Below are 12,263 nucleotides of genomic sequence, written 5' to 3'. Positions count from 1 at the left end.
GATTCCTAATTTAGAGTACTTCAGAAGTTAGCTCACCACTTCTATCCAAGCTGAAGTAGCACTTTAATGGAAATTACAGTGTAGCAGTAACTTGATCATATTTTGGAGGAGATAGGCTGCCTGGGTCTTTTTGTTGTGTACTATCTTATAACAATTTGTAAACAATTAAATGTAATAGTTATTGCAATGAAAATACTTTTTCTTCTCAGCTCTAGTAACAATTGGATTAGGTGTTTATACAGGCAAATTTTGACAATTGGTGCAATTCTAATCTTCAAGTGAATAAAGACAGCTTTCTTTACAGAGTGATCAAATAACACTTCATTAATATTGGTATTTGATTGCTCAATATTTATTACAGTTTGTATGATTGATTTATACATAAAGCATTCTCTGTATTGATAGTGTTGAAGCCTAAATGCAGAAACATATTAAATATAGAATTAGATTCAGGGCTCTTTCTTTGTACTTTTGAACCCTATTAGTGATAATAGTTTTATCAGTGCATCATTCCATCACATTAAATAAATGTTACTAATTTGAATTTTGTTTGATAGTTTTGTTTATATTTAATATATATCTATATTTAAGCACGAGTTTATATCTAGGTTAATATTTCAATATATTTAACAAAGTTTGTAATTTGGGTTCCATGGGATATTTTTTCCCTGCAAAGAGATTAATTTATCACTGCAGTTTAAGAAAACTTGACAGAGGTACCATAACAAAAGAATCATTAAATAAAATAATAACATACTGAATCTAGCAGTATATTAAAATAATAATATACCATAACATGTAGCCTTTATTCTGAAAATGTAACCATTTATCATATTTGTATGTGTAATAAAGTAATGCATTATATCACTATGTCAAGGGGAGAAGGGATATCTAGTCATTTCACTAATTCCTGTTAAGACATTCCTGATAGAGCCTCTTAGTAAATTGTAGAAGGATACTTCTTTATCTTTTGATACAAAATATCTATCCCAAATTTATTTTCATTTTTATGTGATTTTAAGGCCATGACAATGAGGCGTTTACTTTTTTTAAACATGAATCGTTTGCAATAGGATACATTAGTTGCAAGCATCAAAAATCAGCTCTGGCTGACTTAAGAGCAAAACCATAATTTATTAGAAGAATATGAGGTGGGGGTTCCGGGCAGACCCTGCCGACTCAGAGAAAGAAGAAGCCTCTAGAGACGGTGCACCTGCAGATGGAGCAAGGTGGTGCCTGCCCACAGGGCCCTGGGACTCCATCCCCAGGAGAGGCCAGGAGCCGCTCCTTAAAGTCGGGGGACCCCTACAGGCTTTCTTACCTGAGGACCAGGGACGATGAGGACGACCCAGCAGGGCTGCTGTGAGAAGGGCCTGCCATGATGCTTGAGAAGTGCTCAAAAGGTGTCCTGGACCGCTGTGCCCCCGAGGACCCTGCTTCCTCACCAGTGTGGACTCTGAGGTTCCCAAACTGCTGGCCTGGAGCAAGACTCCTTGAAAGGATTGCCAGTACTCAGCGTCTCTGTTACCTTTGCTGGGTGCTTTTTAGAAACTATGGCGGCCTTCCCACCAGGGTTCCACCCAAGCACTTGTCAGGGTTTCTGGAGGCTTCCTTGTGGCTCGTCCGCCCGTCGGCACCTGGCCTCTGGGACACGCCTTCTTCGGGTCTCCTGTGCTCCACCCCCAGCCCGGCTGCCTCTTCCACCTCCTCTGGCTCTGTCCTGGGGCCCTGCCCCTGTGCACTCACCACTTGGGGTCCCATTGTTTGAATTACTCTCTGGGTGTTCTCTGTGCCCACTACTCTTCAACTTTTCTATTTCCATAATAAAAAGATGAAAAAAGCAGAAAAGTAAAATAAAAGAATATGAGGTGGTTCAAAGAATGAGTTACGGAAACCAGGTAACTAGGAACACAGCAAGTTCAGGATATAGGCATGGTTCACTACCTTGTCCAAATGCTTCCTTTGGAAATTAATGTGCTTTTTTTTTTCTTTCCATTTTGCTCTAGGTTTAGAGTTATAGGGGAGAGTTCTGCTGGCTGAGTTTAAGCTCATGCCCTGTTTTTGCTAGGAGAAAGTGAGATGCTTTAATAGATGGTTCCATCAAGACTGTACACAGTGGAGAGTATATAATTCCCCATAGAAACCTGGGTGCAGTTAGGAAACGGGGATGGATCCTAGGCAGCCAAGCTCTACCTCCCACTCCCCACAAAACTAACCAACAGACATCCAGTAAAATAGACAGGAGTTTTGGCTTTTTAACCTCCTGTAGTTCATCATTTAAAGTCTAAACTGATGAATCCTTAAAAATAGAATCTTAAACAAATTTAAATCTTAAATGCCAGAGACCTTAATTTATGTACTAGCAGTATCAATATTTAGATACTTATGAAATTTTTGTTTTTCTTTTTAGACAATGCGAAGACACAGAAATGAAGTGACAGTTGAACTGCGAAAGGTAAGAGTGATTTGTGTTTAATAAAAAATAATTAGACTTTTTCTGATGTTAAAATTTTTTATAACTTGAATAATGAAAATACTATGGCAAATTAGTAGGCATCCCTAAAACTACACAGCATAAAAATACATCATTAAATAATTTATAATGGTATACATCTATAGAAACTTCCATTTATTGAGTTACCAGGCACTGTGTGAAGTACTTTACCACTGTCATTGAAATTCTCACAACATCTGATGAAGTTACCATTGTTTTTTCTTAATAACCTCTTTCTATGTGGGCTATGTGCTAGACAGAATTCCTCCACCTTCCTCATGTAAAAGTTAAATGTGGAAAAAAAAAAAAAAAAAGTTAAATGTGCTTGTTAAAGACATTTTAGAAAAATAAAGTAGAATAATCTTATATCTTACCAATTGAATGCAACTACTGTTAAAATTTCTTTTCTTCCATTATTTTTGAATTACCTTCATTAGATTGTATTTTCATGCAATCAGATTTTATTTTAAGCAAATTTTAATTACCAGTTAACAAAGTACACATAATAAATTCTGTCTATATACATGTACATTTAAAAAAATAGATTTGAAACTTATTTCTAAATCTTTGTGTTTGTCTTAGATTAGATTTTCTTGATCTAATTCACTCCTAAAACTCATATATTAAATTATCATCTTGAAACTTTTCAGTTTTAGAGAGAAAGAAGGTCTTGATTCTGAGAGTACACACTCTCTCAGTGAGTCACTAGAATCAAATGGACCTGTGCATTTATTTACTCAATAAGTATTATCATACCCACTTTGTGTTATTAATTTTTACTCAGCATCGATGTTATGCTCCTTGGTATAGTATATAGTTCCTGAGATCCATTCTCCTGTACCCCCTCTGCTCCATTTTTTATTAAATTCGAAAAATACTTGCTAATCCCATGTTCTTTCAACTCCTTAACTTCATGGATACTTACAGATTAACATCAGTGCAAATTTTTTCAGCTCCCTGGGTCATTTGGACCAGAGAAGTGAACTAAACCTTAGCTTAATAAAGTAAGGTGAGCTCCTTGCCAGTCGTAACACTTTGGACTTAGCTTCTTTTTCTTTTCTTTTTAACTTTTTATTAACATATAACACACCTACAGAAAAGTCAACACAACTTAAGTGTACAGCTTGATGAATTTTCAAAAAGTGAACACATTTGTGTAACCAGCTCCTAGATCAAGAAAGAAACACTACCTGTATCCCAAGGCCCCTTCACAGTTTCTGCTTTCCCCCAAAGGCAACCATTATCCTGATTTCTAATGTTATAGGTTATTTTACATATTTTGCATATTTTGAACTTTATATAAATAGAATGGTGTGTATCCTTTTGTATCTGGTTTTTCATTCATCATGTAAAGATCATTCTCTGTAATAGAGCTGATAGGAATAAAATTGGAATTAAGTAATTATTCATTTGTTGTTATCTCTTCACATTACACCAGCTCTCCCCAGATGTGAACCTTCACTTTCCCTTAACTTTTCATGCTTGGAATACAATTCTGAAACTTCTGTATTGGTCTTAGTATTACTCAGAATCCTCTCCTGTTTTAAGCTTTTTCGCCCTTCTGATATGCTTATAAATCTAAGCTATTCACTTATATTTATATTTGGTGATTTGTTCCTTTTATACTTGTGCTGCCCTCTGTATTTAATTTATAGAATTAAAATTTCTTGCTTATCAGAGTACATCTCTTTTTTTTTTTTTTTTTTTTGCGGTACGCGGGCCTCTCACCGTTGTGGCCTCTCCCACTGTGGAGCACAGGCTCCGGATGTGCAGACTCAGTGGCTACGGCTCACGGGCCCAGCCGCTCTGCGGCATGTGGGATCTTCCCGGACCGGGGCACGAACCCGTGTCCCCTGCATCGGCAGGCGGACTCTCAACCACTGCACCACCAGGGAAGCCCCCAGAGTACATCTTTTTAAATATTCACCCTGGTTTCTTTAGAGACCGCTTTCTTATCTCTTTTTTTTCCTTCTGGATAACATTATTTCCTTTCCAATTACTATGATTAATTCCTGAAAAATCCTTGTAGGAGGATCAAAATAAAATTAACTGAAGAAATCTCAAGCAGTTCCTTATTTCACATTTCAGAATTCCCTAAGTAAGCAGCAGAAAGTGACCCTTTCCTGAAACAAAGCCTATACTTCAAAGCTTAATTGATTTTGATATAATTCTCCAGAGGTGTGTAGAGCCCTTCAAAAGAAGATTCCTCCACTCTTTATGGTCAGAGTGTCTGCCTCTGATTTCAGCCTTGCTGTCTCTATTGCTCCATTGAGGAGACAGTCACAGCATTGTTATCACTGACATTGAGATTCTTGAAAATACAAGAAAGAGAGCTAGTTCCCAGTTTCTTAGATGAGCTCTACACACTTCTGTTAGATGGTAAGCTTCTAAAGTGAAGGTAGTAACCACACTCCCTGACCCAGCCCCGACCCCCAACCCCAGTACTCCCAGATCTCTCTCCTGGCCCATCCCAAAATGCCCAGTCAAATTCTGGACATGTAGTTGGTACTCATTACATGCTCATGTTCAAGAATTTAATTGAATTATGATATCTTAAATTTTTACTTAAATTTAAATCATTTATTGAAGCTTTAAGAAAAACACTTTAGATATAGAACAGTGCTCAGAAGCACTGATCTGTGACAAGTCAGGGAGCTTGTGTCAAAATGTTAAACAAGACACTGCTTCCTTTACCACCAAAGTCTTCTGCCTAAATAAATGAATAATGGAACTAAATGGTGTGTTTATTTTCACAGTTGATTACTAACACAAGTTCCTTATCTTGTAGCAAACCTACAACAAATAATTTGTTCAAGGACATTTAGCCAGTGACCATACTTTGAATAACACTGATACTGATCTATAAAAATTGAGGGTGAAATCTAGTTATTAATATGTAGTGCTTTACTGGCCTCAGACTCTTTTTGTTTGAACTCTTTTCTTTTGTCTCCTTGATCTCTTGCTTTCTTATTTAATTAGGCCCTTATGCATCAACATTTACACAGAAGTCTGTATTTCTGTTTTATATCATTTTGAAAACAGAATTACATAGGAATTAAATAACTTGCATAAAGTCACACAGCTGAAAAATGGCAGAGCTGAGCTTTTAACCGTTATGCTATAATGCCTCTCAGTGTAAATGTTTAAGTGAATAATGCCTTATAAATTGAAAATTGATCCAAAACCTGTCACTGGCATTTATAACTTTGGCACATTGTATTAAACTTGATATAATCTTCTCTTGGTGATGGATCAGTCAGATATGCCATAGTACTTTACTGTCATTAGATCTGGGATTGGGGCAGGTTGAGTTCTTACATAAAGAAAAACACCACCAAAATGCCCATTGGACTGATCAGATCCAGTACTTGTTTTAGCTGTCTGACTTAAGTAAAATATCTCTTTTTAAAAATAGCCTAAAAACAAAAAAAGCCTAAATTCCCCATATTAACAAGCTAAAGAAGAAGCGTCATATGATCATATCAATTGATGCTGAAAAAGCACTTGACACCCCATTCCTGATAAAACTCAACAAATTAGACAAATTAGACAACAAAATAGAAGGGGATTACCTGGACTTGATAAACAGCATCTACAAAAAACCTCATAGCTAACATCATACTTAATGGTGAAAGACTAAATGCTTTCCCCCTAAGATCTGGGAACAAGACATGGATGTCCATTCTCACCACTCTTATTTATTGTAGTGCTGGAAGTTCTAGCCAGTGCTGTAAGTCAAGAAAAAGAAATAAAAGACGTAATTTGGAACAGAAGAAATAAAACTCTCCCTATTTCTAGATGACATGATTATCTATGTAAAAAATGCTGAAGAAGCTCGGTGCTTTGTGACCGCCTGGAGGGGTGGGATAGGGAGGGTGGGAGGGAAGGAGACGCAAGAGGGAAGAGATATGGGAACATAAGAATATGTATAACTGATTCACTTTGTTATAGAGCAGAAACTAACACACCATTGTAAAGCAATTATACCCCAATAAAGATGTTAAAAAAAAATGCTGAAGAATCTAGAAAAAAGTTTCTAGAACTAATAAGTGAGTTTTGCAAGGTCACAGAAAACAAGATCACACATAAAAGTTAATCACTTATATATGCTAACAATGAGCTTGCAGAAACCAAAATTAAAAGCACAGCGCCATTTATAAGCACTCCAAAGAACATAAAATACCTTGATATACATTAAGAAAACATGTATAGGATCTGTATGCTGAATATTATAAAATGCTGAGGAAAGAAATCAGATAAGACTTAAGTAAATGGAGAGGCATATACTGTGGTCATTGACTTAGTAAAGATGCCTGTTCTCAAGTTTATCTGTTTTCAGACTCTCTCCAGGGTTTTTTTGTAGACATAGACAAGCTTATCCTAAAAAGTACATGGAAAGGCACAAGCTCTAGAAGAGCTAAAATAATCCTGATAAAGAGTAAAATAGGAGCAGTTGCTCTACGCAATATTAAGGCTGCTAGAATAGCTACAGTGATGAACACTGTGTGGTACTGGCAGAAGGATAGACATCAGTGGAACAGAGATAGAACCCAGAGATCAGCCCATACAAAAACACCCAACTAATTTAATGGACGAAGGATAGCGTTTTAAACAAATGGTGCGGTACTAGAACAATTGGACATCCATAGGCAAAAAGAAAAGAAAAAGAACCTCAACCTAAATCTCACACCTTATACAAAAACACAAAATGGATCCTAGATGTAAAAGTAAAGCATAAGGCTTTTAGAAACAAAAAATTGGAGGAAAATCATCAGGATCTAGAACCAGGCAAAGAGTTCTTATACTTCACCACAAAATCATAATCCATAAAAGGAAAATCGGATGTTAACAAATTTAAAAATTTCGCTCTGTGAAAGCCCATGTGAATAGGATGAAAATACAAGCTAGAGACTGGAAGAAAACCACATATCCATTACAGGACTGGTATCTAGCATATGTAATGAACTCTTAAAGCTCAGTAGTAAAAAAAAAAAACCCAAACAATCCAATTAGAAAATGGGTAAAAGATATGAAGAGACATTTCATTAAAGGAGATATACCAACAGCAGTCATGCTGCTGCTGCTGCTGCTGATTAATGCATCATTAGCTATCAGGGAAATACGGACTAAGACAAGCTAAAAGCATGTATCAGAGTGGCCAAAATAAAAAAACAGTGGTAATACCAGATGCTGGTGGGGATACAGAGAAACTGGATCACTCATACATTGCTGGTGGGAATGTAAAATGGTACAGACACTCTGGAAAACACGCAAACTACTGATAGAAGCAGCAGCTTGCATGAATTTCCAGAGAATTATGCTGGGCAAAAAAAGCCCATCACAAAAAGATTATATACTGTACGATTACATTCATAGAATATTTTTCAAATGATAAAATTTTGGAAATGGAGGACAGATTAGTGGTTACTGGGGGTTGGTAGGGGCTGGGAGGTGAGAGGGCATTTTCTGGTTTTGGAACTGTTCAGTATCTTGACTATAATGGTGGATACAAGAACATATACAGGTGATAAAATTGTATAGAACTAAATACACATAAACACACATACAGTGAATGCAAGTAAGACAAAATCTGAATAAAATCAGTGGATTGTATCAATGTCAGTGTCCTGGTTGTGACGTTTTACTATAGTTTTGCAAAGTGTTACTATTGGGGAAACCTGGGCAAAGTGTACGAGGGATTTCTGCATTATTTCTTACAACTGCATGCAGATTTACAATGATCTCAATAGAAGTTTTAATTAAAAAACCCTGAATTAGTAAATTAGAATCCATTTGAAAAGAAGAAAAGCAGCCATTTGTTAAGATCAGTTAAGTGATTCTTCAGGAACAATAATCTGTGTTAGGTTGTCAGATTTTTACCTGATTGATGAACAAATAATGTTTTTTTCCCTCCAATTTTCAGTTGAGGTATAACACATTGAGCAGAGTGCCCAAAATGTAAAGATAATATATAAAACTCCTGGGTGAATATTCATGTAACCACCCAGCAGTAGTATCACTTCATAAATGTTTATATTGAGGGGAAAATCTGTCTTGTGAGCATTTTTTTTCTACCTCTTTAGAAGCATTTAGATGCAACCAGAGTTGGACTACATCTTAAAGAAAGCAAGCAGTAGAATATATTTAAGAAACAGTCTCTGTAGCCACCACAGTCTCAGCTCTGCAGTCTCTGGGTTCAAATCTTAACTGATATTTCCCAGGTATATAATTTAGTTTAGCCAGGTTCTCTGTGTCCCCATTTATTCATCTGTAAAATAAAGATTTAAGTTTTACAGGACTAGCACTAGATAAAGATTTAAAATAATGAGGGTATTGCTGGATAAAAACAAATTTAATTACTTATTTAAGTTTGAAGTGTGGCTGGTAAATAATTATCTGTCCTTCATCACATATGTAAGAAGTGACTGCTGACTTGTTCCACATATTTAGGTATGGGATTGCAAGCCACTTTTTCAAGATGGAATGAAAAAGAAGAACTTTATATAGAGATTAATAACAGAATTTGTTAAGTCAAAAAATATTAGGTCAAGTCATAAGAAATTGCCTGTAATTAAGCTTTTTGATCTACGAAGTGGCAATTCCATGTGGTTCAACCAAATGTCAGAAAACAGAAGATCTAAAAAGTATTAAATACATACATGGGATAATAGATTAATAATGGATTTCTAAAGGAACTTTAAAATGGATGTAATGTGTGTGTATGTGTTTGGAGATAAGGTAGGTGTTGAAACTAAGCCAGTTTCCATATCCTCTGAGCTCCCCTCCCACTTGACAAAAGAAAAAGATACCTATTATAGGTGCTGAATTTATAGTACAATCTCAAAGAGGGTAAAAATCTCTAGGTGACAAGCAGAAGGACAGTTTAAGTTCCTGGTTTTGGTGACTCCTCCGTTAATGGTTAATCACATCACCAGAAACTTGCCCAGAGACTGATTATCTTAACTTGGGTTGTACATATTTTTTTGCTGAGAGTGAAGTATGATTTTCGTGCCCTAGGGTGCCCCAAATGGACTATGTTAGGATGTTTTCAGTTCAAATATGAAGGTTGTTACTTAATTTTTGATAAAAGAAACAACTTACTAAGAAGGTATAATAATACTAAACTTGTGTATGCCCAAATATATGTAAGCCAAAATCGACAAAATTACAAGGAGAAATTTGTCAAAGACATAATCATTGTGGGAGAACTTTCGTCAACAATAAACACACTAGTTAACAGGAGATAGAAAGGTGTAAATAGCTTAATATGTGAATATTATCTAATAAACACATATAAACCCCATGCATATTTGAAAATTGGTTTTGTGATAGTATAAAGCCATAGTTGCTACCCTGTACAGTGAGGTACCATGGGGCTCCATAGTGAATCAAAGGAATACCTTGGGATATTCTAAATTTTTGTGAGAAACACAGTGACACTTAACATTTCAGATACCACAGAATCATTAGATCTTGAAATAGTTCACAATTTAAACATTAGATTGCACTGTTTTTTTCAATCACATATTTTGTCTGAGTGAAATAAAATTATTTTCTTTTAACTTCTGTGTTTTTCCCCCCAAATTACTATTAAGTTGTTTAGACCTAACCACCTGATAAAGGAAACTGTGGGGTACTTCCTTTGGCCTACACTTAGGCCTATAGACTGAGAAACTTCGGGAAACTCTGGTATAAAGTAAATGTCAGCTAATTTCAGTGTTGTTCAGACTTCATTCTCTGATCACAAAACAATTTAATGAGAAGTCAGTGAATGAGATAGTTACAAAAACCTCATAATTGTGGGAAAAAAGTAAGCACTTCTAAATACCTTGGGCATCAAGAAATCCTAATGGAAATTAGTTAATACCAAGATATGAACAATAGGAAGATGCTACATGTCAGAACCTGTGCAATACATTTGAAGTGTTAACTTTACAAGAGAAGTTTATAGCAAGTAGAGAATAAAAAAATAGGAATTTAAGGGACTTCCCTGGTGGTGCAGTGGTTAAGAATCTGCCTGCCAGTGCAGGGGATACGGGTTCGAGCCCTGGTCTGGGAAGATCCCACGTGCCACGGAGCAACTAAGCCCGTGCACCACAGCTATTGAGCCTGTGTGCTACAGCTGCTGAAGCCCGTGCGCCTAGAGCCTGTGCTCCACAACAAGAGAAGCCACTGCAATGAGAAGCCCACCCACTGCAATGAAGAGTAGCCTCCGCTTGACACAACTAGAGAAAGCCCGCACACAGCAACAAAGACCCAGCGCAGCCAAAAATAAATAAATAATTTTTTAAAAAAAGTACACCTGTCACTCAGCACCCAGCTTCCTTGATTCTTAGCATTTTCCGATATTTGCCTTATTCTCACTTTCTCTCTGATCTCTGTGTGTGTGTGTGTGTGTGTATATATATGTATTTATATGTATATATATATATATATATATAGTGGTGTGGTGCCCCCTTACACCCTTAATACATCATTAATACATCAGTTCATACACCTTTCAACGTAACCACAGTGTGTTTGTCAAGTTCACATAGATAAATTTCTACTATCTAGTCCTTAGGCCCCCACTCATAGTTTGCTAGTTTTTCCCAATAATGTCCTTTATAAAAAGATCCAGTCCAGGATTAGACATTGCAGTTAGTTGTCATGTTTCTTAAGTCTCGTTCGATCCAGTTCTTCAGTCTTTATCTTTTTTTTTTTTTTTTTTTTTTTTTGCGGTATGCGGGCCTCTCACTGTTGTGGCCGCTCCCGTTGCGGAGCGCAGGCTCAACGGCCATGGCTCACAGGCCCAGCCGCTCCGCGGCATGTGGGATCTTCCCGGACTGGGGCATGAACCCGTGTCCCCTGCATCAGCACGCGGACTCTCAACCACTGCGCCACCAGGGAAGCCCCAGTCTTTATCTTTTATGACTGTGTATTTGAAGAGTACAGACTGGCTTTTTAATAGAATGGCAGATTTGGGTTTGTTCGACTTTTCTCAGGTGGTTGTTATTACTACTACTACCACAACTATTATTGTCATTATTTTGGTCAGGAGTACCACCAAGATGATATTGTTTTCTTGGTATATCAGACCAGAACGCATACCATGTTGATTTTTCCTTTACTCTTTTTTTTAATGTATTTGAAAATTTTTTTCTTTTTAATTTTTATTGGACTGTAGTTGATTTACAATGTTGTGTTAGTTTCAGGTGTACAGCAAAGTGAATCAGCTATACATATACATACACATATATCCACTCTTTTAGATTCTTTCCCATATAGGCCATTACAGGGTATTGAGTAGAGTTCCCTGTGTTATACAGATTCTTCCTTTACTCTTTTTTTTTTTGTCACCTTTAAAAAATATATTTATTTATTTATTTATTGTTTGGCTGCATTGGGTCTTTGTTGCGGTGCGCGGGCTTCTCGTTGCAGTGGCTTCTCTTGTTGTGGAACACGGGCTCTAGGTGCATGGGCTTCAGTAGTTGTAGAACGCGGGCTTAGCAGTTGTAGCTCACAGGCTCTAGAGTGCAGGCTCGGTAGTTGTGGCACATGGGCTTAGTTGCTCCGCGGCATGTGGGATCTTCCCGGACCAGGGCTTGAACCCGTGTCCCCTGCATTGGCAGGCGGATTCTTAACCACTGCGCCACCAGGGAAGACCTCTTCCTTTTCTCTTGATGATAACCTTTGCCACTTGGTCAAGATGCTGTCTGCCAAGTTTTTCCTCTATAAATTAATAAGTATTTTGTGGGGAGCCACTTGGGACTATAAAATGTGAGTTCAT

The 12,263-nt window shown here is 36.9% G+C and overlaps 1 protein-coding gene across 6 annotated transcripts in view; it reads left to right on the top strand.

Moving 5' to 3' along the window:
* The window catches only part of KPNA3 (karyopherin subunit alpha 3), a 91,926-nt gene that overhangs the window by 48,555 nt on the left and 31,108 nt on the right, over positions 1–12,263 (top strand). For all 6 annotated transcript variants that reach the window (XM_027116353.1, XM_027116351.1, XM_027116356.1 and 3 more), the window contains one exon: positions 2,411–2,455. In XM_027116353.1, coding sequence (XP_026972154.1) covers positions 2,411–2,455 — 45 coding nt within the window. The remainder of the gene's footprint in view (positions 1–2,410; positions 2,456–12,263) is intronic.

The sequence above is a fragment of the Aethalodelphis obliquidens genome, unplaced genomic scaffold (assembly GCF_003676395.1).
Source record: "Aethalodelphis obliquidens isolate GAN/ISIS:26980383/991018 unplaced genomic scaffold, ASM367639v1 scaffold16, whole genome shotgun sequence".
NCBI lineage: Eukaryota > Metazoa > Chordata > Mammalia > Artiodactyla > Delphinidae > Aethalodelphis > Aethalodelphis obliquidens.
Note: the sequence above shows the minus strand (reverse complement) of the source record. Positions and strands in the feature narration are given on the sequence as shown.